This window comes from Corylus avellana, chromosome 2, assembly GCF_965113065.1.
Source record: "Corylus avellana chromosome 2, dhCorAvel1.hap1.2, whole genome shotgun sequence".
NCBI lineage: Eukaryota > Viridiplantae > Streptophyta > Magnoliopsida > Fagales > Betulaceae > Corylus > Corylus avellana.
In genome coordinates this window covers 15,588,251-15,615,786 of record NC_142491.1, presented here as the reverse complement: position 1 = coordinate 15,615,786, position 27,536 = coordinate 15,588,251, and the positions used below count along the sequence as shown (strand labels likewise).

General features: G+C 35.5%; 4 protein-coding genes across 5 annotated transcripts; 1 reads left to right on the top strand and 3 right to left on the bottom strand.

Moving 5' to 3' along the window:
* Positions 1–1,390: 1,390 nt before the first annotated feature.
* LOC132171069 (cell division cycle protein 48 homolog) lies at positions 1,391–4,932 on the top strand. Its single transcript, XM_088513429.1, has 7 exons — positions 1,391–1,528; positions 2,145–2,373; positions 2,483–3,249; positions 3,408–3,629; positions 3,705–3,776; positions 3,922–4,203; positions 4,288–4,932. Exons 1-7 carry the CDS (start codon positions 1,391–1,393, stop codon positions 4,930–4,932), a joined length of 2,355 nt encoding a protein of 784 aa, XP_088369555.1.
* Positions 4,933–5,457: 525 nt separating this feature from the next.
* Positions 5,458–6,284, bottom strand: CRR42 (DUF3148 family protein). Its single transcript, XM_059578573.2, has 2 exons — positions 5,993–6,284; positions 5,458–5,749 (listed from the first exon to the last, which is right to left on the bottom strand). Exons 1-2 carry the CDS (start codon positions 6,253–6,255, stop codon positions 5,647–5,649), a joined length of 366 nt encoding a protein of 121 aa, XP_059434556.2. The 5' UTR covers positions 6,256–6,284; the 3' UTR covers positions 5,458–5,646.
* Positions 6,285–7,571: 1,287 nt separating this feature from the next.
* Positions 7,572–10,982, bottom strand: LOC132187121 (uncharacterized). 2 transcript variants are annotated; one of them, XM_088513193.1, is made up of 6 exons: positions 10,786–10,982; positions 10,652–10,697; positions 9,709–9,971; positions 9,393–9,604; positions 8,852–9,122; positions 7,572–7,893 (listed from the first exon to the last, which is right to left on the bottom strand). In XM_088513193.1, exons 3-6 carry the CDS (start codon positions 9,967–9,969, stop codon positions 7,597–7,599), a joined length of 1,041 nt encoding a protein of 346 aa, XP_088369319.1. In that variant the 5' UTR covers positions 9,970–9,971; positions 10,652–10,697; positions 10,786–10,982; the 3' UTR covers positions 7,572–7,596. The 2 variants fall into 2 exon arrangements, with proteins under 2 accessions (XP_088369319.1, XP_059457298.2); XM_059601315.2 differs by having other exon boundaries at positions 10,652–10,982.
* A 2,025-nt stretch (positions 10,983–13,007) lies between these two features.
* LOC132191004 (Sodium Bile acid symporter family) lies at positions 13,008–27,069 on the bottom strand. The gene is made up of 14 exons (XM_059606027.2): positions 26,735–27,069; positions 26,259–26,364; positions 26,007–26,114; positions 25,816–25,883; positions 23,456–23,534; positions 19,681–19,739; positions 19,521–19,589; positions 18,122–18,235; positions 16,766–16,787; positions 16,181–16,248; positions 15,139–15,224; positions 14,082–14,211; positions 13,846–13,947; positions 13,008–13,321 (listed from the first exon to the last, which is right to left on the bottom strand). The coding sequence occupies exons 1-14, from the start codon at positions 26,909–26,911 to the stop codon at positions 13,247–13,249; spliced, it is 1,263 nt and encodes a 420-aa protein (XP_059462010.2). The 5' UTR covers positions 26,912–27,069; the 3' UTR covers positions 13,008–13,246.
* Between the last annotated feature and the right edge of the window lie 467 nt (positions 27,070–27,536).

Below are 27,536 nucleotides of genomic sequence, written 5' to 3'. Positions count from 1 at the left end.
GGCTTTGTAAAAGGATAAATATTTTGCCTCACCAGACACCATGTTAAATTACTACTTATTTCAAAATCTTAAGCTTATAGAAAAAAGTAAATTTAATAATTTAATCAATACTTTTGACATTACATACAACACATTTTTACTATATATTTTATTAATTACTTATAAAAATCTATATAGTGTATTAATTTATCTTCCTATATTAACAAATTAAGAACAAAAACATTTGCTTTCTTTTGTGGTTACAGTATGTGTATACCATTTACGTTTAATTTTACATAGAGTTTATTTTTGTTTTATGTCATATCTACTCACTTTTTTTGTAATGTATGCTTCAATTCACTTGTATGAGAATTTAAATATGCACTTGTGTACAGATTTAGATATATCTTAATTTTATGTTATAAATAATTTGGTATTAAGTTTTAAAGGTTAATATCTGAATTACATTTATCATTATGACACAGGAGAACCAATCACGTGCATTGCAGTTGCGTCCCCTAGCTAGTATAATTTTTATAAGGGAAAACCTTCAATATCCGGTTGTACTGCTAAGAGCATAAAATTAAATAGAAATGAAAACACCTGATCAACCAATGGGTATTTTGTGGTGGTGTGCCAATGGGTATTTTGTCCATAAAGTTTGGTTGGGTTGTTCTTTTATGGGGCTCAGTGGCTTTGTGAGAATTATGGCGGTGGCATTGGGCGAATTCTGGTAGTGGCTTTTGGCGGATTCCGGCAACGGTGTTCAACTGTTTTAAGTGTTGGTTCAGGCTTAGAATGAAATAAGAAATATGTTTGGTTTGGGTGGGATCTGGTGTTTTCAGCTTTGTTTTATTTTGTGTTTTTAGCTGATTTGTCAAATATTTATTGGAGAGAGCAACAAATAATATTATTGGTATATATATATATATATATATATATATATATATATAAAAGCCGTTGATCCTATCAAATTCGAGTCGTACTCGGAATCCCAATGTATGACACTAATTTCCTTCCACCGACCAACTCAATGGATTGAAAGAATTAATAAGCACGTCTTTAGGGGATAGCTCAATTAGCTGAGGATCACACCTTATAAAGTGGAGGTCACTAGTTCTAATCCTTACTCCCCTTCTTGTGTGGACATATAAAAAATAAAAAATAAAAAAAATTTAAACACATACATGCAAAATTCACTATTTAGCCCTTAACGCACGTATCTCCAATTAGCACACGGACACCTTAACCTACTTGCTCTCCACGTAAACCTATATACATACATATATATATGACGTCGCATGTTCTTACAGCCGATCATCGAGGTATTTCCTTGTTTCTTCTTCTTGCTTCAATCAATCTCGCAAGACTCTTTGTTCCTTTTTTCGAGTACGTAGATAGATACGACACGATGTCGTCTGAGCCGAAGAGGAAGCCAAATAGGCTTATAGTGGACGAGGCGACCAACGATGATAACTCCGTCGTTTCACTCCATCCAGCGACTATGGAGAGGCTTGATCTTTTCGATGGAGACTGCATCCGTATGAAGGTACATACATGCATGCATGTCAAGCTTTTCTTCTTCGATTTCATGCATTGCATTAATTTTTGGGCTTGCTTCAGAGTATCGGGCACACGTAATGGTTTTTTTTTTTTAATATATATGTATATATCATGCAAAGGGTTCCCTACGTAATTGATTGCACTCAAAGAAACTTAATACTTGACCCAACCCTTGCGAGTTCACGGTGTTTTGTGAAACTATATTTGATTTCAACGTGTCATAGAATCAGATTAATGATTTGTTATTTGGAAAATTCGTTGGCCTAATTCATCTTATAAAAACCGAACCGGTTTACTAAGAGAGGTTGCCCATTCCTTATAAACATGCTCAAAATCTTGTCCACAAACAATGTGAGATTATTTCTCAACACCCTTTCTCACGTGCATGATCTCTTGTCACAAGGTAAGTGGTGTGGGCCTCATTCGTATATCATGAAGAAATTCGTTAACCGGTTTTATAAGATAAGTTAGACTCATAAATTTTTTCATTATCTTTCATATAGCAGGAAGAGAAGAGAAGAAGAAAAAAAAAAAAAAAAAAAAAGAATTGTTTGCTAATTAATCTATCTGATGGTGATTTATTATAAATTATGAATTTCCAGGGGAAGAAAAGGCGGGATACAGTTGCGATTGTGACTGGGGACGAAAGCTGTGAGGAACCAAAAATCAGGATGAACAAAGTGGTAAGATCAAATCTGAGGATCAAGCTTGGTGACGTCATCTCCATTTACTCCTGCCCTGATATCAAATACGGCATCCGAGTCCATGTTTTGCCTCTTGACGACACAATTGAAGGCATTACTGGGAATATATTCGATGCATACTTGAAACGTACGTACGTGAGTTTTTTTTTTTTTTTGGATTATTTTGGTCTAAATTTGTATTATAGTTTGATAATAGGTAGAAAGATTTTGAATTTGTTTTCATTAATGTCGTGCAGCTTATTTCCTAGACTCGTACCGGCCTGTGAGGAAAGGTGATCTATTCCTTGTGAGAGGGGGCATGAGAAGTATTGAATTCAAGGTGATTGGAAGTGATCCTGGGGAGTACTGTGTAGTTGCACCAGACACTGAGATCTACTGTGAAGGGGAGGCCGTGAGAAGGGAGGATGAGGAGAGGCTTGATGAGGTCGGTTACGACGACATCGGCGGTGTCGGAAAGCAATTGGCGCAGATTCGGGAGTTGGTGGAGCTGCCGCTCCGGCATCCACAGCTTTTCAAGGCCATTGGTGTGAAGCCACCAAAGGGAATTCTGCTATATGGGCCTCCTGGAACTGGAAAGACATTGCTAGCCAGGGCCATTGCTAATGAAACTGGTGCTTTTTTCTTGTGTATAAACGGACCGGAGATTATGTCGGAGATGGCCGGAGAAAGTGAGGGATATCTCAGGAAAGCATTTGAGGAAGCTCAAGAAAATGCTCCTTCAATCATATTTATGGACGAGATTGATTCAATTGCTCCTAAGCGTGATAAAACTGATGGTGAGGTCGCGAGGAGAATTGTCTCCCAACTTTTGACCCTTATGGATGGCCTGGAATCGCGTGCTCATGTCATTGTTATTGGTGCTACAAACCGGCCTAACACCATTGATCCTGCATTGAGAAGGTTTGGCAGGTTTGACAGAGAAATAGATATCGGTGTTCCCGATGGCGTCGGCCGTCTTGAAGTTCTCCGCATCCATTCCAAGAACATGAAACTCACTCAAGATGTATGTTTACTACATATTAATCAGTATTAATGCTTTTTAGTAGACAGCATATATATATATACACGACGACCGTCTCTTGTCTCTTACATGCATGTTTCCCTCCCTTGTTATAATCATCTGATTTCTGATCCAATATATATTAATGCTTCTCTGCACAGGTGGATTTAGAAAAAGTAGCCAATGACACCCATGGGTTTGTAGGAGCAGATCTTGCTTCTCTGTGCACTGAAGCAGCACTACAATGCATCAGAGAAAAAATGGATGTGATTGATTTGGAAGATGATACAATTGATGCCGAGATTCTCAACTCCATGGCTGTCACAAACGAACATTTTCAGACTGCTCTTGGAACCAGCAATCCTTCATCTCTGCGTGAAACAGTAAGTAGGGTTTTTCTTCATGTTCAATAAACATATATTCTGTTTGTATTTTCTAACGGCTCTTTGATGTTTCAGTTTGTTGAGGTACCTAATGTCAACTGGGAAGATATTGGAGGTCTTGAAAATGTTAAGAGAGAGCTTCAAGAGGTAACCCTTCTTTCTGCCTTCAAGGATTAGAAATTTAACATGCCCCGTCATTCACCTCTCATTTTAATAAAACATTTTACATGTTTCCATCGCTTTTATAAGCTTCTGAGATAAATGGTGAACTAATTGTTTATTTGTCTTGTAGACGATTCAATATCCGGTGGAGCATCCCGAGAAGTTTGACAAGTATGGTATGTCACCTTCAAAAGGAGTTCTCTTCTATGGTCCTCCTGGTTGTGGTAAAACCTTGCTGGCTAAGGCTATTGCCAGTGAATGTCAAGCAAACTTCATTAGCATCAAGGGACCTGAGCTACTAACCATGTGGTTCGGTGAGAGTGAAGCCAATGTTAGAGACATTTTCGACAAGGCCCGCCAATCTGCACCCTGTGTGCTATTCTTTGATGAACTTGACTCCATTGCTATTCAGGTAATAATTGGTTTCACAAACAATTAATAGAATTTCTTTAAGGCCTGGCCTTTATATATATCTATTTGGTAAAAAATGTTGCAGAGGGGAAGCAGAATTGGAGACGCTGGCGGTGCTGCAGACAGAGTTTTGAACCAACTATTGATTGAAATGGATGGGTTGTCAGCCAAGAAAACTGTATTCATAATTGGAGCCACCAACAGGCCTGATATAATTGATCCTGCACTTCTGCGCCCAGGACGCCTTGATCAGTTAATATATATTCCTCTTCCAGATGAGAGCTCACGATTACAGATCTTCAAAGCCTGTCTCAGGAAATCCCCTGTCTCAAACAATCTTGACCTTGCCACTCTTGCCAACCGCACACAAGGTTTTAGCGGAGCTGATATCACAGAAATATGCCAGCGGGCTTGCAAGAATGCTATCAGAGAGGACATTGAGAGGGAGAGTAGAAAACGAACGGCTCCAAAAGATAAGGATGAAGACTCTCCAAATGATGATGCAGAAGAAATAAAGGTTGCTCACTTTGAGGAGTCTTTGAAGTTTGCAAGGAGGAGTGTGAGTGATGCTGATATCTTCAAGTACCAGTTATTCGCTCAAACCTTACAGCAATCGAGAGGGTTTGGATCTGACTCCAACTTTCCCGAGGCTGAAGCACCCCATCATCATGTTCTCAACCCCTTTGCAACTTCAGCTGGCGGTGATGGGGATGACGAGCTTTATAATTAGTTGATGAACAAATCTATGTAATGACAGTATACTTGGGAGTAGTATTTCTCTCATCTATTGATAGTAAAGAGTACTATATATATGGCTTTATCTTGTTTACACAATACCCACCACACCAAAATTTAGGAGATATCTTTTATTTTGGTGAAAATTTATATTTAGCCTTTAAGGTTTTGATCTGATTTAAATTTAGTTATTGAGTTTTCAATTTCAAGTATATAGTCTTTAAGTTTTGCCCAAGTTTAAAATAGGTCTCTTTGTCACTTTATTGTCAAAGTTAATAGTTTGTCATCTGCCACATATCTCATTTGACACGTAATAAACACTCCAATGCAATGCAATATCAACACGTGTTAAACCTAAGAACCTTAATCTCGAAATTAAAAACCTAAAGACTAAATATAAATTAGATAAAAACCTAAGAACCTTGATCTTAAAATTGAAAACCCAAAGACTAAATCCAAATTAGATAAAAACCTAAGGACTAAATGTGATCATTATTACCTTTATTTATCTAACAATATAAGAGATGCATTAAGATTTGCTCTAATATTACTGTAGCTAATATATAGAGCCTTCGCACAAACAAAAATAAAATTTTAGAGAAGAAAAAAAAAAAAAAAAAATTATACACAAGATCTCCTAATGCTACTTTCATGAATTCTGTCCTCCAATGCTTCAAATGAAAACAAGCTGATATGATAGCCTACAGAATCATTCATCAAGCTGCAAGGGCTCGAAGTATTTCCCATCTATGAGATAAGTGCCAATGGTAAGACGAACTGCCCACACATCCTTGGGCTTTCTTGACACAATTCTGCACCAATTTTTTCATCAATAAGTACTTAATATGTAGTATAAATAGGAATAATGTTATTTAGTAGACGGCTATTTACGATTGTTATACAATTCAATGATGTGGTAATGAAAATTAACCCGTCAATCAGCACATATAAAGAAAAAATCAATGACTAATTTTGAATGGCATTACTGTATGTATTATATAATATGGAGAGTGATGCATGGAAGGGAGATGGAGAGATAAGATGATTCAGAGTACCTTCCAACATCACCAGGGTTGACTAAGCCAGAATTCACCCGAAGGCATGGAACAGATGCAGCCGTCTTTATCATTTTGGGAGCCTCAGTAACAATAACAGGGGAGCCGATCTCAAGTTTTGAGCTTTTCCCCGGCAGCCGGAGCCCCGTCTCAGGTGGTGGTTCTTTTGATTCACACTTAATGGTGACCACTCTGAATCGATTGAATTGGGAGTTGGAAAATATCGTTGTGGCGGGGGAAGTAGAAGAGATGGATAATGCCATCACAATTTACAATTACACTAAAGGGTGGATATTGCTTCCGTGGTTTGAGAACACCAGTTTTCTTGCTTATAACAGACGGACAAAGTTTGGAACCATCCAAACTTGACCCGGAATCATCATTGGGCTTCTAGTGTCGGGTGGCCCAAAAGAGGATGGACTAGGCCCATGGAATGTGCCCAAGTCAGCCCTTTCAAAACACACAAAAAAGTTAAGAGTTTAATTTGTTTTCATCTTTCATGCATAAAAATATTCACATTATTCTTTCAAGGGTAAAGTCCACTTCATCCCTTCAAACTACCACCCCAATGATAATTTATCCCATAAATTATCAATTGCGACAATTTACCATCCAAACTACCAAAACAATAACAATGTACCCCCAATTTCAACAAAATGACAAAATTACTCTTACTAAAATAAAAACAAAAATACTAAAATTTAATTTTTTTTCAAAATTTTAAGGATATTTTTGTCTTATTGAAAATTATATAAGGGTAATTTCGTCATTTTGCTATCATTGGGTACATTGTCATTGTTTTGGTAGTTTGAGGGGTAAATTGTCGTAATTAATAGTTTGAGAGTAGATTGTCATTAGAGTGGTAGTTTAAGGGGGTTAAGTGAACTTTACCCTTCTTTCAACTTTCCTTATTCGTTTTACCAGGTATCAATTTTCGTTTTACCCAGATTCTACATAATCCAAGCCTAAGCACTCCTTGATGGCAAATTTTACTCACCAAAATAACTAAAAATACATTTTTGTTTATTTTAACAACTCACGTTTTTAGAGCAACCATCGCAGTCTCACTATTTTAACAACTCATTTTTACTATTCCATTTAAATATTATTTTTCGAAGATTTTTTTATTCTTATAAAAAAATAAAAATAAAAAGATAAAGAGAGAGAAACGAAAAGCAAAAAAAAAAAAAAAAAGAGAAATTTTAATATTTTGTGAGTACTGTTCACTTCACTATTTTTTTTTTTTTTTTTAAATTTTTTTTAAAGTAGTGGGTCTAGAAAGTGGAGATTTAAGCTGATTTTGTTAAATTGCCTTACCAAAATCACCAAAAAAATGATTTTAGTGAGGCTGCAATGAGTGCTCTAATGTTGGTTCCGTTTTCTCAGCAATTTCCTTTTTTGCCACAAACTGTATTAAGTAAAGAGTTTTTTTTTTTTTCTTACATGTCCACAAGAAGGGGGAGGGAGAATTCGAACTAGTGACATTTGTTTCATGAGGCGTGGTAATAAGTAAAAAATTTTCATTCAATATATATGTGCAAATATACATATTAAAGAAAATTGATAGAGTAGGAAAAAAAAAAAAAAAAAAAGAGGAAAAAAGGCTAGTTGTGGGCAAGTAGAAGTGCCTTTGTAATAGCTTCGCTCATCCCAACAGCGAGTGGAAATAAGTGTCCAGCACCTGGTAACTCATGGTATTGAATCCATGAAAGCTTTTTGGTAATATAGCGTTGCAGCATAACTGGCACAAGCTTATCTTCATCGCCTTGCCATACATGAACTGAGCCTTCATTATTTGGAAAAGGGTTCTCAAGATCCACCGGACTGAATTTCCAACTCCCAAATCCAACCATCAGGTCACGATGGATGGACTCAAACTCTCCTTGCTGCTTCACTTGTGCCTGCAGGGGGGAAAGGGAAAAGAGAAGGGATCGCATGACTTAATAGTAAGAACAAATCAAGAATGTTGTGAGATTATATCATGCTATTCCATGAGAGTAACACCCAAAACAAGAATTATGTCGAAAATATCTCTCGATGAGGACATGTATGAGTATATATAAAAACATTGAGTCCAATATAGGAAAGATGTCAAAACTGTGACTGCTTAATATAAGCATAATTGAGCTCAAAGACATGGGGCTCAAGGATGTGTCAATCTCCTTAACAAATGGTGGTGTGCATTATGGTGGAGTAGAGTAAGGGCAAACTCAGATAGCACACAAGTGATCCTTATAAGATCAATAAAAGCTTTCGTTTGCGGGAGAGTATAGCAATGTAGTGATGGGCTCCCACGTGAGGGAGAGTATTGAGTATACATGTGAGTGTAAAAAAATTGAGTCCCATATTAAAAAGATGTTATTAGTGTGAGTGGTAAATATAATATAATCGGCCTAAAATCTATAAGCTTAAACTTTTGGGTTGAGCGGTGTTCCAATTATAGTCCCACTGAAAGACTTCCTAGGGTATCAATCTTCCTAACATTAAATATTTTTCTTTGGCTAAGCATGAAAATGGTAGACACTATAATCTATATCATACATCACTTACAGAAAGGTATAGTAATTCCAATTTAGCAAGCTTGTAGGAGAAAAATAAAATAAAATATTGAGAGAAGAACACAATTGTTGATAATGATGTTAAATGAGTATGAAAAAGATGTTATTCTTGATTGTGCTGATTCCAAACATGGATTTGTGAAACCAGCCTCACTGATGAGGTTTAATGAATGTTCGAGGAATGTGTAGCCGACCATATTGGTTTTCATTATACTGCTTATAGGCAGTGAATTTGTTGAGGACAATGACTATTAACCCAGAAAAGAAATTCTTTACCCTTTACCAAAAGAAAATGAAGTACCTGGTGGTGCATCTCTCTCCCAGCAGCCTTGGAAATGATTTGTAGATCTTGGCGAGAGAAGACATGGTCAGGCTTATTGTCTACAACACTGGCTGGAGGAAACCACTTCTGAGTGTTCCACCAGTAGGTTAGCCATGAGACATAGTGAGCAACGCCAAGGCTCCACTGGTCCTGAGGTGGTTGTTTGTAGTAGGCTTCTGAAGACAAGTTTGCAGGCAATCCTTGCCACCAGTAGTTGACAACCGGAGCTATTAATGTTGCTCCTGCTAGCCTATCGCCATTAACAGACAGATGAGCTCATGTTTCTTAAATTTTTCAAAGAGTATAATGAGCTAATGCAGAAAGAGAGAGCTCCTCATACTACTTATTATCAATGCTTAGATATTAGAAATGTATCTTTTGCTCTTTCTTTCCTTCATCCAGATCATTCTTGAAATCGATCTGTCATTTTTATTTACATTATTATACCCTATTCAAATTCCACTGCAAAGGATTCGAAATTTTAACAATGAACAAGTTGAAGGTATGTTTGTCTAGTTACCGATGAGGAATATACTTGAGGCAGCCCCAAACCACCTGACCACCCATAGAATACCCAATTACATAAAATTTGGATCCAAGTCCCAACTGATCAGCTAGCTCTTCTATATCCAAAGCCAAACTTTTGGCTGATCGTTTCGGATCTGGATCACTTTCTCCATAACCTGGTCTGTCAAACGATACAATGTAGAGTCCTAGTTCTTCAACAAGCTCCTGAAAACATTATGCCCACACCATGAAGTCAATCGGTGCAACTTATAGCAAAACAAACAAAGCCAATGACGAAATAAGAAGTTTAATCTTAGAGAATTGAGTACTGGAGTTCGGTTTGCTGTAATCATTGCATCATGTCTACAAGAGCCAAAGCCGTGAATAAAGATAATCTTATAGTTAGCCACTTCTTTAGGCACTCCATGCTCCTTGTAGGCCAGATGCCTTCCATCCCTGAGCTTTACTCTAGGTGCTGTCACAGGCGGACCACCAGGGGAGCCACAAACGCTGGGTGGTGGAGGGCGGGTGGCTTGATATCCCCATGCCAAAACCCCAATTAAAACAATCACTGTAATTCTTATCAACATCCCTGAAAGTGGAAAAAACACACACAGAAATTTGTTTGTGAATGCAGAACAGAAATTTTCTTCATTTAGTTAAATAAGGCCTTTGTTTACATTTTCATTTAGTTAAATAGTAGTATGAGATAAACAACATGGTCATACATATTTACAAAGAGAGAGACTGACTAACTGCTAAGCAAGGGTAGTTAAATAGTAGTATATGAGATAAACAATTGCAACAAAAAATGGCTCAGGAAAGGAATAGAAACTCTCATTCTTGGTATTTGTACATGTGAATTTTGAATCAACATCCATTTTTAGCTCCTCTCTCTTTCTCTCTAATACAAATGAGTCGCATAAGTCTAAGATTCAACCTTCACTGAGTGCAAACAATTTTTTGGAGCCACACCACGAACTTTACCCGACCCATGTGAAGGGGCGGGGAGCTTTGTAAGGTTTCAAAAAAAAACGTGTCCTTTATAAATGGAGTCATTACTAGACAATATTGAATCAGGATAATAGAAAAAGATTAATCACTTATACAAATAATTGGAAGCTATATGGTCAATGTTTCCTGAAAATTATATTCACAGATTACAGACTAAGAAGATTTCAAATGGAAACAGAAACAGAAACAGTGTTTACTTAAATCGTGCTCCATGTCATACAAAAAGGGAAGAGTAGAGAGTGGAGACTGAATATTCACCTTTTAAACCAAAGTTAGGAATGCAGAGGCAAACAAATCAAGCAGCCTGAGAATTTGAAGTGGAGATTTGTGAAGAATAAAGGAAATTAAATGAAGTGATTTCTTGGATCAAGTGTTGAGCAAAAGCAGCTTACTTTGCGTTGACTCCCCCACAGCTTATATAATATGCATTATACATATTAATAATGAGAAAAACAGAGCACCCATATGAGAGAAGTTGTTAAAGCCAACAACCCCGCAGACTGAATGAAGCTGAATTTGGGTTTGCTTTGTTATTCTTATCAGCAGTCGTCAGAAAGATGGTCCGAGTCCTGACAAGGAACCTGTTTTTTCTTGTCCATAGACTTATCCAGTACTTGCTCTTCAACCTTTTTTTTTTTTTTTTTTATTTGAATTGGACTTGTTCTCCTACTTATGACTTCACTAATTTTACCTACTTTTTCACGAAAGAATAACGCTATTCAGTAAATTGTTATACAATTTTTTTTAAATTAATAAAAATTTATAAAAAAAAATTAAGATTGATTAATTTTTATTTTCACGTCATTTTAACTATATAATAGTCGTATAATAGCTTACTGTTCATGCTCAATTTTTCTTACATCAATCACTTAAAAAAGAGCAACAAAAAAAAAAAAAGTCATTTAAAATAAATCATGCCAACCAATTTAACTTAAGTATAATAAATACTTTTTTATGGAGAAAAATAAAATATAGCCCGGTTGATTCCTACCCTCCATGTTTATATATTTTTAGGTGAAGGCTGGAGTGATTGAATGATGAGTCATATATATATATATATATATTCCAATATTGACTAAGCATCATCCATTTGTTGATAATTTTGTAGAGTCTTAAACTCAAAGTGCCGTCGTTTTAAGTTGTAACATATAAATTAATAAAACAGAGTTAGGTGACCCGTACGGTTGGAGTTAGGTGGCGGCGGCGGCCAGCGTAGTGGTTGACTTGTTGGCATCCTCTTAGACTTTCCTTTTCAAGATGACGTTGGCATTGAACAATGTAGACTTCAAACAATTTTTTTATTTTTTATTTTTTAAATAAATAAATAAATAAGCATATTTTATAACCACAAAATCAAATCTACAAATTACCACTTTCCAGCAAAAAACTTGAGAATCAGCAGAACAGGACCTACGTTGATTATATTTCGAGCATCTTTGAAATTGTGTTTGAGAAATAAAATTTTTAAGTCAAAATTTTTTTTTTGGCAAAAGCTTCATTTTTAAAACTTTTGTCAAAAGTGCTCTTTGGCTATTTTTAAACTTTTTAGACCCTTAAAAATGCTTTTAATTCTTTTAACAAACGAATACTTTTTTCTTCAAATAGACTTTTTTAGTGTTAAAAGTATTTTTAAATCTTTCAAGCGCAATCCCAAACAGACCCTTAGTGTTTTGTAATTAAAATATAGAGTTACGTTGTTGGCCCTTTACCTTACCAGCTGGTGTCAGGAACAAGCAAATGCCCAAATACTAATAAAATAGGGAAGGTCAATCGGGGCTTATTAAATCTACACCACTAAATCTTCATTCTAGGCTTTCTCAGACCTCTATTAAATCTAGGAATCACTTGAATGGTCGTCAGGGTTTTGCACTAAAATACAAGCTTGTAGTTTTCAAAACATGTTCCAAACCCCTAACCGACTTAACAATTATCAAATCACTTCTTTTAACCATATTTTACCACATCTTTCATATAGCTCATAATAGTTAAATTGCTATGAGCCACTCTATCCCTCAAGTAAATGCTTCAAAATAGAGTATCTTTGTCCATTTTGCTACATTAAACTTTCACATTGAGATGCTCTATTTCTAGAGGAATAAAGTGGCTACGTAAAAGTTTTTATTATTTCTCCCCCACCCCTCTCACCTTTGAAGAAGAATGGAGTCACCAAAATTAAAACAACAAGACTCATCGTCTCTCGGTTTTGGGTAATTTAGTTTGGGACAACCAAATCCCCCAATGGGTCAAGTAGTGACCGAATCCCCCAAAAACACCCACTAGGCATGGTTCAACAAAACCCTAAAGACTCGTCCGGAAGTGTCCAAACCATCCTCACTCTCTAAAATGAGTGGCTTGACCACCCTTAAATGGCCTTTGAAAATGAGTCAGCCGACCCATAACCACCTTTCTCTTTTTTTTTTTTTTTTTTTTTTTTCTTTGTGCTTTCTTATGTGGCATGCTTTTAAATGATTTGGTGGTGCTGACATAAAAATACATACACATTAAAGAGTGATTTGCTGCATTTAAACCATAAGGAGTGATTTGATAATATTTTTTCCTAATAAAGAAAAGAATAGTCATTATGGAACTATAAGGATTTTTGGTGGCAGGAATGAATTTTCAACTGAATTATACATTCATTTTAGGCATTTGAACTAATAATACAAAATGGTACATTTGATTACACAGATGAACAATAACATGTAAACAAAAAAAGACAGGTGAAACTCCCATTAACCTCCTCATTTCAATCCCTACTGAAGAATCAACCAACTGATTGCAATGTACTTGCACCACCATACCACAATACAATCAGCTAAGAAAAACAAAGCATAAAACACGCTATTCCATTACTTAGTTGACCTTGGCATTGTAGGATACTGGATCTTTCCGAAGCCACAAGTTAACTATAACAGAATCAATAATAATCTACACCACATATATTTATATGTCAGTAATAACAAACATTAAAACTAAACAAAGATAAATACAAAAAAGAGAAATTTCACTTAACCCTCATGAATTGTCGTTATTTTTGCAATTATTTTCCTAAACTTTAAAAACTCTAAATTTGGTGTATCAATCTTTTAATTTCATCCCTCTGTTAGGATTTTCTGTTAAATTCTGTCAAAATTCTCGAAATACTCCAGTTTGTTTTATAAAAAAATAAAAAAAAATAAAAAAAATCAAATACTCAAATGTGATATTTTTGCAAATTCCATTAAATCTTGACCAACGCCTAAATCCTAACAACTTTTTTCTTTTTTCTTTTTTTTTTTAAGAAAAAAAAGAAGGGTATTTTGGGAATTTTGAGGTGAAATTGAAATGAAAGATGAATGTGTAAATTGAGAGTTTTTTAAGTTTATGGGAATAATTGCAAATGTGATGGAAATTCAAGAGGGTTAAGTGAAGTTTCTCGAATACAAATATAGATGAACAAAAAGATGAATAACCTGGTTTATATGTGCCGCAACACAAGGAAGAACCAGCAAACCAGATTCACCAAATGCGCCACCAAGCTGCTCCACAACAGCCACCATCACAGGCAGAGTTTTCTACAACACCATTGCAACGCATCAAGCCTCAACAAATTTTTTATTTATTTATTTTTTATTTTTAATGTTTCTTAAATGAGGAAACCTAGGTACTTGCATGATACATGTTTGTTAAAGAAAGAATTAATAATCACCTGACTGGCAACAAGTACAAGAGCGGTGGCATTTTCTTTCTTGGAAAAATTTGATTTGCTACCACCTGTGACAGCTGAGAGGCTCTGTATAGCAAGAGCATTAAATGCCAACAAGAAGACATGCAGAAGTCTGCAGTAAAAGAAACAAATTCCACTTGTTAGTTTATGCTACTACATTAAAGCCCAAAAAGTTTGCAGTAACTGAAAATGCAGAGTGAGTGATCACTTTTTTTTTTTCTTCTTTTTATTTTGACCTAAATGTTAGCCAGCCTACTATTTCACTCTGGGCAGAAGCCAGTTGTGACAGACAGATCTTAACTCAGATCAAGCTAGGAGGATAAATACACAAATTTATGCATATATAGTTTAAGCACAGTCAACAGAAACTTTTGATTTCTTTATAAGGTAAGACTAATATCAACCAAAACTCCCAATAGCAACATTGGAAACCTAAGAGAAAATTATCAAAATAAAATGAAACTTCAGTGTGTCAAAAGTTTCCAAGTATCCTATATTTTGAACAATCAAAATGCTACAAACTCCCACTCTTTCACTTCCACTCTCACACATCCTAACGTGGCTTTTAAAATCACCATTGGAATTGAGATTTATCATTATTGGATGTTGATCCGATGATAATTTTAAAAGCCATTTCAAAGAGTAGAAGAGTGGGAGTATGTGTAGCATTACTCTTTGAACATTATCTATAAATAGCACCGACAAAGAACTAGATTGAAGCCTATATGGGCCAACTCTAGCCCAACAAGCATGGAATGAGAAGTATGGGCATGCATAATATCACCTACATCCTATACACTGCCACTGGTCAATGATGACAGCAGCGTTATGTGTTGCCCTAAAATTAAAAAATCCAAAAAGTTAACTACATCGGCTAGTAGCCAACGACTGGATGACAGGTTATTTACTTTTCATGGCAAGTTGATAAGCTACAAACTGCTGTCAAGTAGGAAAAAGAATTTAACAAATAATATCATAAAGAAAGTAAAAGATAAATGACACTCAAATAGTACAAGAAAAATATGAGTGAAAAACATACGCCCCCATTCCAATAGCTATGAGAAAAACTGTAGGCTTAACCATCAATAGCAGTGACCTCGACCTACTCACTTGTATCCATGGTACCTGAATAACCATTAATGTTCAGACCATAATCACTACTAAACCCAAAAGACACATGCATGTCCCATGCCAAACAAGTAAAATCTAGATCCCCTAAAAGGAACCATTTTTGACAATTAGACAAATTTCCCAAGACATCTCAAAATATAGTTATGCAAAGGACATGTTCACGTAAGTATTTGCAAGAAAGTTCGGAACAAGTGTAATACCACCAGTTTTCCACGACTCATGAAAATTATAAGTAATTAGAAATCATTACATCATACTTTATGAATTAGGAAAAGAGACATGGATATTGCTTATAAATTATCAATCATTACAATTCTATATAATATGAGCAACAATACTCCACACAACTACAATGTAAAATAAATTACACTACATTCCAAGTTAATCGAAAATAGATATTGAAGTTATTTTGTGAAGAGAATAAGCATGTTTTGCGTAGAAATTGAATACAAAAATACCAGTAGCTGCACTACTTCCATCACAACATTATTCAATTTTTTAAAACATAATAATTTACTGGAAAAATACAAAGGGGTGCAACTCTACTATATCAGAAGTAATACCAAAAAAAATCAGCAGAAAAGCAAAAAAAAGAACCATCATCTACACTGAATATTAAAAATTAATTAATTGACAAAACAAAAAGTATAATGAGTTTTTAAATCAAGCATCTGTGTTTTGCAAAGCATTTAGAGATCTTTGTGAGACCAGAAAGGGAATATGGTTAAGATTGCATAAGGACCATAAGACATATGCCAAGGAAAAAGCCTATAAACCTCAGCATTGCACTAAATGGCTGGATATCCGAACAAAAGCCCCGCACACCCAACCCAATATGTAAATTCCCATAAGAATTATTATTGTGAATGCAGCAACTAAAGTATTTATAATCATGTGATCACAATAAAATGAAGAATAAAAAAGAAAACTAAGCAAGGTATATCACTTACCAGACTAAGAAAGAGTGCACTGAACTTCGAAAAGAGCGTGCGTTTTTTATCAACAAAGTCTGCCAGACCTGCAACTCGCATTTAATGAGGACTACAACAATTAGAAAGGTATTTAAGATCAAATCGAGATAGAAAAGTTGGAGGCAGGAAAGGAATAATCTTTTTCATAAGAGGCATTTGGTAGAAGAAATGGAAAAGCAGAAGGAAAGAGAGAGTTACTTATTTTAGGGACCAAAAGAACAAATATGTAAAATCATTTGCCATCCCTTTCCCATTCTCCACTCCCTGTCCCTCCCATTTTGGGAAGGATATGGGATACAGCTCCTCCCCCTTTTCTGTCATTCAGGGGAAAAAAGCCCTCCCCCCCCAAGACACAAACTTTCCTTACTCTATTCTCCATTCTCTCCTTTCCCTCTCCTGCCAAATTGACCTCAATAGAAATTCAATTAATAGTGTTATTTCATTCTCACTGATCATCTTCTATTATAACATATATATGTATAAGACAGCCTGTGTGCACAATTTCACCCATCATGAAAAGGGCCAACAAATTTCTGAGATAGAACAAATAAGATAAACACTCACCTTTAAAGGATTCTCGAAAGACCTGTAGACCAAAACAGGTGAATTACTACTGGAAACAAGTCAAACACAACAATAAAGGTAAAAGACAATGATGTGATAGTACTTATCTAAAAAACCAGATTCATGGGCAAGAATCTAAGTATGACACCAATTTGTATACCACTAAAAATAAGACTTCCAAAGAAAGGGAAGCATGGTGCATGATTAATGAATACATAAAGGACAAAAAAAAAATGTTGAAACTACTGCATTTGAATGCTTAGAGTGTGCAGTGGACCTTCCTAAAACCCCAATGCTAGATGGAAAAAGTACATCCAAAAACAGCCCCTCAGAGATTCAAAAGCATCCATCTCAGGTAAGACTACACAACCAAGAAGGTTATCCAAAGTCACATAGGACATGGATCATTATAAAAATAGAAAGCAAAAGCATAATATGCCACATTCCAAAATATAACAAGGATGGGCTCATTTGTGGCTCTCGATTTAAGCATCATAAATTGAGAAATTTATTGACAAAGAATATCTTTGAAATGCATAAAGAAACTACAAGAAAGTGACTGCATATGGGAGAGAACAGCAGTAAACTTTCCCAAAAGCCGATAGAAATCATTGTATTTGGTGCTATTCAACAAACTGATGCCCATCCTATGTCTATCCTCAAGGTAGAAAGTCTTAACATTCTATTCTAAAAATGGGACTCTCTCAGTTCCCTTAGTAGTTCCAAATAATGTTAAAATCGCCTATCCACCTTCTACTTCATGGACCAAAACATCGTCAACATGGGAGAGAAATCAAAAACTTTTGTCAAACAGCTATCCAAGACATTATTTACTTGAAGGCAGCTATGTAACACTACACACATGATACAATGTACGCCAACATAACAAAGTTAAAGACTACAAACATAGCAAAAATATAACAATCCAAGCAAACATCTTCCATAAAAAAATTCTATAAGTTTCAAAGTAATTTTCAAAAACAACACAAGTCATTATGCCATACAGAAATACAATATACATTTATAACTGGAAGTTTTATCCAAAAACAATATCGATAACAGCCTATAATGCAATACAATAAAAATTCTTAAGAAAGAACTTGTATTCACTTTCGGCTAATCATGGTAACCTGTATGTGCCAAAAGATTTTTTATTTTAATTTACTCATGGTAAACTAAAAGTGCCCTAATTTCTTTTCATATTTCAACATAATTTCATTTTCACTTTCAGGAAACAAATCGAGAGATTTTCATGATGTGCAAGTATCATACAATAAAAGTCATTTCAGTTTGCATTTTGAAATGCTGATACTACAGGAATTTCCTGTTTTAAGTGTAAGGAAATGGATAAATTACCTTCCCTAAGATTAGTGGGACTAGAAGTGTGAGAACAAGACTCCTAAACAGCTGCTTAGTTGGAACAGATACACCAACTCCATCAGCAATGAATTTTGAGATAGAAAATGGGGCCTAAAAGGCAATATATCATTAGTCCAGACATATATTTTTTTTGATAAGTAATTGATATAAATAAAAGGCGCAAAGGGGCGCAACCCACATACACAGGAAGTATAAATAAAAAGCGCCCAAGAGAGAGAGAAATGAAAGAGAAAATCAGAAAAACTAATCACTAATAACATGGAAACTAAACTTTGATGTTAGCAAGTCATACTGAACCAAATTCACTGTATATAAAGAATAAATTAATGACTACAAATGGAGAGAATATAAAGTCAAGTTGATCATGCTGAAAAAAAAAAAAAAAAAAAAAAAAAAAAAAAAAAAGAAGAAGAAGAAGAAGAAGAAGCATATTTTGCTGCTTTTAACCATATGAATAGTGTTAAGAAACAAAACAAAGATATCACCTCAGCTAAGAGTTCCAACCATGTAGTGATTGCCATAGTACAATAACAAATTATACATACACACCACTTAATTGCAGGACTACAATTATATATCTTTAACAATTTAAATCATTCTTAAAAACATAATGGAAAAGAATATCACGAATTAGCAAGGACTTGATATTTAGTGGAATATTCTCCATGCAAAGTAAAAATGAAGAAAACTAATTCTCTCAGCAAACAAAAAGTTCTCCTATGGAGAGGGAGGGGCATACCAAAACCCTCAGAGAGGACATTTGAGTTTAAGAAGGAGTTTCCAGGCATCTTTTGAAATATTAACTCAGTGAAAGGGGGGGGGGGGGGGGGGGGTGGGGGGGGTGAAAGAGAGAAGGAAAGAATAAAAGAACATCTTTAGTGTGGAATTACTGTTACAACCAACAAGAACAACTTCGAGGACCAATGACAAGTAAATTTTATTGGAGACACCGCAAGGAAAAGAAGAAATAGGCAAAATTGGATTATAAAGCAGAAAAATAGAAACAGTAAAAGAACACAAAAGACGCCTAAAATTGAAGGCAACTTCTTTCAAAGTATAACCAGATTTGAAACTTCTCATTTATCTAATAATGCAGAGGCAACAAAAGGGGCTAGACCGGGTGACAACAGAAAATGGCCATGTCCCAAAACTTCTTTTTTGGCACCCCAAGTCTGGGGGCTTAAGTGCAAACACATAATGTAGACATCAGCTTATATATCATTAATAATACAACACAAAACTACAGTCTTGAGATAACTCTGCATGGCGAGAGCGCCAAATTATAACGTGTTATAATTCTCCGAAGGCTTTAAAATAGTTGTACATGCGGAGATGTACTTTTAGGAATGCTAGAGATTTGACTCCTGTAACTTACGATTAAAATGCCTAACATATTAGATATCACTGTCATTGCAAGAGCAAGGGCGGAATTCCCTCCAGCAAGCTGCATTTGAGGAATGCAACATTCTATTAATCTTCAAACCTAAATATGTAAAAATAAGACAAGAAAGGAGATAGTTGGGAAATTAGCAAACCTGAGTAAGTGCCACTCCACTTGATAATGTAGTTGGCATACAGCTAAATATAGCCAGTCCTGTAGAACCAGAGAAACCACTGCATAGTTTGCAAATAAGGTGGAGACAATAATAAATTACTGCTTCACAACTTTGCCAACTGCAAAGTTACTTAGAAACACAAGAATTTTTGAAATGCATTAACCAGAGCTAAGAACATTAACTGTTGAAGAAGGAAACTTCTGACATGCGTTTATTTCCTAATATTGTAATATGCAATAAGTGTATTTCCATAATAGGTTGTAGGACTTTTCTAGTTAAACTTTTGTAAGCGTACGAAGCAATGCAGTGGCAGATAAGACAATATTCCCTTCTTCTTCTATATCCAAACTTTTCGTCTTTTTCTTTCAACTTGGTATTAGAGCGGTTGTGGTTGGTTTTCGTTTCATGCCTTTGACCTAGATAGGCAAACTCACGTTCAGTCTGTACCGGTCAGTTGTCACCACAAAAGACCCACATTCGAGATTCTTTGGGAAAGCATAAAGTGTTTCAGGTGAGTTTGTGCCACCAGCATCACCGCTACACCTGTGCCGATCGAAACTTCTCATTCTCGATTGGCTTGGTTGCGCAAAGGGGATTGTATGTGGGTGAGGAGGCTCGGTCCAATTTTTCTCCTACAGTGATATCTCTTCATGGGGAGACAAGTGAAGAAGAGAAATGCTCTCTAGATCCTTTACCTATAATGACAAATTCCTTATCTATTGCAAGAGAAGGATGTTCCAAAATATGATAGTCAGCAACCGCAACAAAATGTTGTTGAGCAAAGTCGAGTCACTGGTGGAGGTGTTACAAGTTTATTCCAAACATCCAAGGTATAAGACTATTCTCCAGCCTCTCAACCAAACATCAACTCTTGACTCAGGTAATCCTATGCCCACTTTAGACATGCCAATACCTACTGTTAATAATATTGATCTTCCAATAGCCCAAAGTAAAGGAATCAGATCTTATAACAATCTAATTGTACTTCCATATCTAATTTTGTTTCTTATAACAATCTTTCATTACCCTATTGTACTTCCTTTCCAAAACTATCCTGTGTCTATTCCCCAAAGTGTCTAGGAGGCACTTGAGGACCCAAAGTGGACAGAAGCAATGCAAGAAAAGATGAAAACTCCTTATAAAAATAACACATAAGACCTCGTTGAATTACCTGAAGGAAAGAAGGCAGTAGGATGCAAATGGGTGTTTACAGTGAAACATAAAGCTAATGGTTCAATCGAGAGATACAAGGCTAGATTGGTTGTGAAATGCTTCACACGGACTTATGGGATATATTATGAGAATACATTTGCTCCAGTGGCAAAGACATACTCCATCAAGGTCTTACTTCATTGGCAACAATGGTAGTGTAACACCCCACCCCATTGACACACAATATTGTCCGCTTTTGGTTCTCCCGAACAAGACTTCTCAGGAAGTCACCCATCCTAGTACTACTCTCGCATAAGCTCGCTTAACTGCAGAATTTTGATGGGATCATGACCATCACGACTTTAAAATGCGTTGTTGTCATAAAGAAGTATACATATAAGCATATCTCCATCTCCATACTCGGGTGATGTGGGACGTCACAGGTAAAGTGCATAAACTGAAAAAGGCGCCATCGTTGCCAACGAAAGTAAGACCCATTAGTCTCTGGGAAGCCTAGAGGAAGAAGTATACATGTAAAAAAAGCATTTCTTCATGGAAACCTACAGAAAGAGGGTATACATGGAGATTCGTCTTGGACTTCAAGATTCTTCAGTCAATGGTTAAGTGCGTAAACTGAAAAAGGCATTGTATTGATTAAAACAATCTCGTAGGGCGTGGTTTGAAAGATTTGATTGGGCTATACAAAAGTGTAAATACAAGTAGAGCCAAGCTGATCACACATTGTTCATCAAATGGTCTTTACTAGGGAAGGTAACTTCTTTAAGTGTTTATGTGGATGACAAAATATTGATCGAGAATGATGATGAAGAAATACAAAAGTTAAGGAAAATATCTCGCCCATGAGTTTGAAATAAAAGACTTAGGAAGTTTGAAATATTTTCTTGGCATCAAGGTAGCTGGATTGAGACATGGGATATTCGTCTCTCAACGAAAATATGTACTTGATTGACTCAAGGAAACGGGAATGCTTAGATGCAAAACAGTTGACAACCTAGTAGAAGAAAAGAAATTAAAGGACAATGATGAAAGTTCTCTGGTTGATAAAGGTACGTATCAATGATTAGTTGGAAGATTAATATATTTGTTGCACACTCGTCCAGATATTACCTATGCTGTCAGTGTAGTGAGTAGGTTTATGCACTTACCTCAAGAATCTCATATGGAAGCGTTTTACAAATACTTCTACATTTAAAATCTTCACCAAGTAAAGGGTTTTTGTTTACCAAACATGATCACCTAAAATAAAAGTTTATGTAGATGCTGATTGGGCTGGGTATGTCACAGATCAATGATTTACTTCAGGATATTACACTTTTATGAGAGGAAATCTAGTTATCTGGTGTAGTAAGATACAATTAGTGGGTGCTAGATCTACTACAAAAGCTGAATTCCGAGGCATAGCTCACGAGATATGTTATTATGGTTAAATATTCTACTGAAAGGACTTGGATATGATTATAAGGATTCGATGAGATTATATTTCAAAAAAAAAAAGGCTGCCATTAATATTGCTCATAATTCTGTTAAGCAAGATCAAACTAAACACATTGAAATTGATAAGACATTTTATCAAGGAAACATTGTGAACAGGATTGATTTGTACAGCTTATGTGAAGATGGGAGGAACAACTTGCGAAAATTTTGATAAAGCGAGTGTCCAATAGTGCTCTTCATTCAGCATTGTGCAAGCTAGTCATGCAAGACATCTTTGCCTTAGCTCGAGGAGAAGTGTTGAAGAAGAAAACTCATGATATTTGTTTATTTCCTATTATTACCCGATTTGATTACATCTGATTTTGTTCCTATTATTGTAATACATAATAATTGTATTTCCACAATAGGTTGTAGGACTTTTCTATTTAAACTCTTGTAAGCATATGAAGTAGTGCATTGGAATAAGACAATATTCCCTCCTCCAAATTTTTCGTCTTCTCTTTCAACTTAAAGTTCAAAGATGAAAATTATGAACCTGCTTCAGACTTTAAGGTGCATTAAATGTAATGGAAAAATGCCTTCTAAGGTGCATGCATGCATGCAGGAGCGGAACTACATGAAATGTCGAACCCAAAATTTTTAAATTCCGCAGCCACCCCCCCCCCCCCCCCCCCAACACCAAACCTAAAATAAAAATATTAGTGAATGCAGGAACAAACATGTGCACAAAATGGTGAGCATGTTGTATGCATATGAATCCATCATAGCAGATAAAAACAGTAAATCTTTCAATGAGTCAATTTTGGTAGCTGTATCGTCCATAACATTGAAAATTGGAGTTAAAAAAAATGTGACTTTATTGTCTATAGCAATGACAATAGATCAAATTGATATTTGACATGGCATGTGGAACTGTAGGGAGCATATAATCCAATAGCGGTTTTGGAAAAATATAAATCCTACAAAAGTTGTTGATTGGTGTATACTAACTTAGTTTTACACCAGTGTCAACAGATATATTTGTGTGTGTTTGTGTACATGTGTACGTATCAAATGTACAAATGTGTAAGTTGTGTATGTGAACTTAAGTATTTTATGCATGTACTTTGTACCAATGCTACAAGAAAAATAATTACAATCGTCAAACCTGTAACAAATTCTTGGGGTTTCATCTGCATTTGCAATATTGCTCTTGAAAAGTATGGAGAGATCATCAGAATGGACACCTGCAAAGAGAGGAGAAGCAAGAATTGATAACATATATACCAGTCTAGATTATACAACAGTAAAATAGATACCAATGAATTGTGCATGTATACCAATGCGGATAAGAAACCAATAAAATTGATATCAATAAATTACCAATGTTCAGCAATAATGCTAGAAAAGAGTGGCCATAATGGGCAATAAACTATGTAGCCAGCCACTTAACCATGAGAAGAAAGCAGGTTCCTTGCCAATGGCTGTTGGGCCAAATGGCAGCTCCACCCCCCATGAAGACTGGGATGGTGGATAAGGTTATGGGTTCAAGTCCCATGGGTTGTGCGAGAGGTTACTAATAACGGAAAAACATAATTAAGGAAGTCACATGGGTTCAAGTCCCCAGTTAGGCAATTAGCTTGCTGCTGCAGGAAGCATCTGTTAACCAGTCTAAGCTGTAGCGAGGTTATTTATAGGTAGGCATCACACAGTGCCTTAAAAATGATAGTAATTGATACATAAGATCATCAAACAGGGGACCATGTAGAAACTTAGAAATGTAGGAATCTGCAACATGCAGAGAATTGAATCTTGAATCAACTTAGATTTATAATCCATAAAGTGATTTCTATTACCATTTTTACCTCTATTTAATCTTATCAAATGTAAATAAGTTTCCTCGCCTATTGATGCAACTTCAATAAGCATCTGCACCTTTCTATGGTTTCATATCATTACTAAGCAATATAAATGCATGTGTTAAGCTCCTACCACTCACCTAATCAACAATACCAAATTTCATATTTTATTACAGTTTTTCTTTTAGTTTATCCAAGTGGTTGAATGTGTTTTTAATACTATTTCCCATTTTGAAGCATGTTCAAAAGTTATCTTTATTTGCCAAGAATCCTCATACCTGCATCATAAGAAGAATCCTTATGCTTGCCACATAACCTCAAAATAATGCTAATAGATAATTATAACCAAAATCATCAAAAATGTTGAAACTCTGACCTATTGTTCATAATCATCCTTAGTGCCCCTTACTCAAAATCATAAAGACTAGGGTTTTGTAATAGCAAAGCCCACTCCTACGTGTAAAAGGATATAAAAATGTGGAGCACAAGTTTATATATATGAAGGTAAGCAACAACATTATTCATTGTTAACATTTGTTGTGCTAGTAATTTTACCCACTAATATGATGGCCTGCTTTCCTAATTTTTTGACAATATTGCATTAAGATACCGATCACATATTTAATAGTGCCCATAGTTATTATGATACAAATGTACATGGTTTAAAGAGTAAAATATGATCATAGAATGTAATCCATCACAAGAAGTGTAAGAACTTTAAACAGATAAGATGTGAGCAAAATACCACCCTTGCATAAAATTTTCTTCATTATTTCTTAGTGCCTGAAAGGGAAGGTGCCACTAAAATAGATTCATGCATATGATACAGAAAGGAAGTGTTGGAATAAGACTTTGATCCATTACTATAAGGCAGTGGCATAAAGGTATGGGAAACAATCAAAATTCTGTCTGTGACTTCAGTCCACAACACATTCAATCAAAAAACAAAAACCAAAAAAAAAATAAGGGAAAATGTATAATAAGTCCTTGAATCAACCCTCCAAAATTTAAAACTCCCTGAGTTTTTTTTTTCAAAAATTTACTCCCTGAGTCAATTGAAATGACAATAAAATCCCTGCCGTCAAAATTTTTTAACAGCCGTTAGTGCCACTCAAAACGCACCGTTTTACCTGATTAAAATATTAATTTTTTATTAATTTAATTTAAAAAATTAAATCTAAAATAAAATAAAAAATTTTAAAAAAAATTGAAGGGTGGCCAGGGGTGGCGCACCTAACCCCTATGGGGTGGCCGCAAGCTGCCCCAGGGGTGGTTTGGGGTGGCTCGCGGCCACCCCTAACCGCCCATGGCCACCCCTCCACCCATGAGGTGGCTCGCGGCCACCCCATTGGGGGTTTGGGGTGGCCGCAGGGTTGAGTGGCCCTAACGGCTATTAAAAAATTTTGACGGCAATAATTTTATTGTCATTTTAATTAACTCAGGGAGTAAATTTTCGAAAGAAAAAAAAAAAAAAAAAAACTCAAGGAATTTTAAATTTTGGAGGGTTGACTCGGGGACTTATTATACATTTTCCCAAAAAATAATGTCTAGATAACAGTCACAGAAGATGCAGGAGAGAATAAGTTTAAAAAAATAAAATAAAATAAAAGAAACTCTGGAGGATGAACCTCAAAATGCATGATGGGACATAAGAAATTCAAGGTCATACAAGCCCAAAAACCCCTACAGGCCATGCTTCTGTGGCTGCACCAATGTCTCTGCTACGCAATGTCAATCCTATGAAATCACACAAAAATAAACAAACAAATAAATGAATAGCGAGGTGGCCATCATAAAACTGAATAATAACCAATAAAAAAAAATTAAAAAAAAAAAAGGAAAGAAATGCCAAACACAAACCTGATATAATAAATATCCCAAATGTGCTAAATTTTGAGAGAGAATATCTATCTGCAAGACAACCAAGACTAGGATTTGCAAGTCCTAATGCTACTCCACTGACAAGAGCTGCACGTAATGTTACACATACATATAGAGTACTAATCAATAAATGAGATGATACTCAAACACGTAAAGATTTTGCAAGGGAATTTATTTTTTTTAAATAAAAAGGACTTATTTGATCACAAGGACTGCATATAATCAAATTACCTACGGGAAGGAAGTTATTCGCCACAAAATTCAACAACGGTTTTGCCCAATTTAACCCACTCGCTGAACCCGAGACCTGATTAACTTTATCTCCATTTCCATCTCTCTGATACACAATTGATATTTCTTTAAATAATAAGAGTATAGACCATATAAGCAACTTGTGACACACCAGGTTGAACTTCCAAAAAATCTAGGAAAATGCAAAGGATACTTCAAATTCTAAGTATATTACATCCTACTTTGCTTGCTTTATATTATAACGTACATAATTTATATAATGTAATAGATACACAAATGGGTGTATATATATATATATATATATATATATATATATATATATATATATATATATATCTTATTTTCAAATTTATGATTAACTGTGTGATTTCTGTTATTTTCCTGTATTTTCTCGGTCACCAAACACCGAAGAAGAAGCAAGCAATTGAAACTGATGGAATTAGAGAAGGCCGAACCTGATCGGACCGCTCCAAGGCTGTGATGGGCCTGTAAATTGAGCGATTGTGATTGAAATTGATGGAGGTGCTGTAGAAGAAAGAGTGATTTGGCGGAAAACGTGGGCTCCCGAGGCGGAACGACTGCGTTTGGGTGGATAGAGGAGTGAGAATTAGGGTTTGGAGCGTTCCCGCCATTGGAAAGGTACGGAGTGTACTATACTTTCACAGTGAAGGGTGAGAGAGACTTCAATCAAACTGTTTAGAAATAGCGAAGTGAGATAACGTAGCAGCTTGGGTTGGGGGTCAGAAACGTGTTTGTTTGAAACAAACGGGTGACACGAAAGACTGAAGGAGCGAATTTGAGGTTGGGTTGAAAATTTTGGGATTAATTACCTTTTTTATATATATTTCCACCGAAGTTTCAAATCCTATCACATAGGTTACTTTGACTTATAAAAAAATATCAACTTAGTACATTCGTCACATTCCATCGGCGCAAACCAACGAAATTTTTGACCAACAACACAAGGCACGTCTTATGGCCAAAAGGTTCAATCAATAATATGGCATTGATTATGAGAAGTTTGTGTAAATAACTTGTCTTACCTTTGTTCGATCTCAAATGGAAATCAAAAATATATTTCTTAATGTAGTTCGAATCTTCATCCCCTCTCTTATGCAGACATGCAAAAAATAATAATAATAAATAAATAAATGTATTTCTTAATGGTGACTTTAGTAACGAAGTTTGTATGCAGCATCCTTCGACATTCACTCATCATCCACAAAAAGTTTGTTGTTGCTCAATCTAGTATTGAAG

Coding starts and splice junctions, on each gene's coding strand:
- LOC132171069 (XM_088513429.1), top strand. CDS start 1,391: ATGTCGTCTGAGCCGAAGAGGAAGCCAAATAGGCTTATAGTGGACGAG. Junction 3,630..3,704: donor CTTCATCTCTGCGTGAAACA/GTAAGTAGGGTT, acceptor TTGATGTTTCAG/TTTGTTGAGGTACCTAATGT. Junction 4,204..4,287: donor TTGACTCCATTGCTATTCAG/GTAATAATTGGT, acceptor AAAATGTTGCAG/AGGGGAAGCAGAATTGGAGA.
- LOC132191004 (XM_059606027.2), bottom strand. CDS start 26,911: ATGGCGGGAACGCTCCAAACCCTAATTCTCACTCCTCTATCCACCCAA. Junction 19,740..23,455: donor ACCCCAAGAATTTGTTACAG/GTTTGACGATTG, acceptor CTGGTTCTACAG/GACTGGCTATATTTAGCTGT. Junction 13,322..13,845: donor TTGCGGCACATATAAACCAG/GTTATTCATCTT, acceptor TATGTGGTGTAG/ATTATTATTGATTCTGTTAT.
- CRR42 (XM_059578573.2), bottom strand. CDS start 6,255: ATGGCATTATCCATCTCTTCTACTTCCCCCGCCACAACGATATTTTCC. Junction 5,750..5,992: donor AACCCTGGTGATGTTGGAAG/GTACTCTGAATC, acceptor AAATTGGTGCAG/AATTGTGTCAAGAAAGCCCA.
- LOC132187121 (XM_059601315.2), bottom strand. CDS start 9,969: ATGTTGATAAGAATTACAGTGATTGTTTTAATTGGGGTTTTGGCATGG. Junction 9,605..9,708: donor TTACAGCAAACCGAACTCCA/GTACTCAATTCT, acceptor TAATGTTTTCAG/GAGCTTGTTGAAGAACTAGG. Junction 9,123..9,392: donor CTCAAGTATATTCCTCATCG/GTAACTAGACAA, acceptor TAATGGCGATAG/GCTAGCAGGAGCAACATTAA.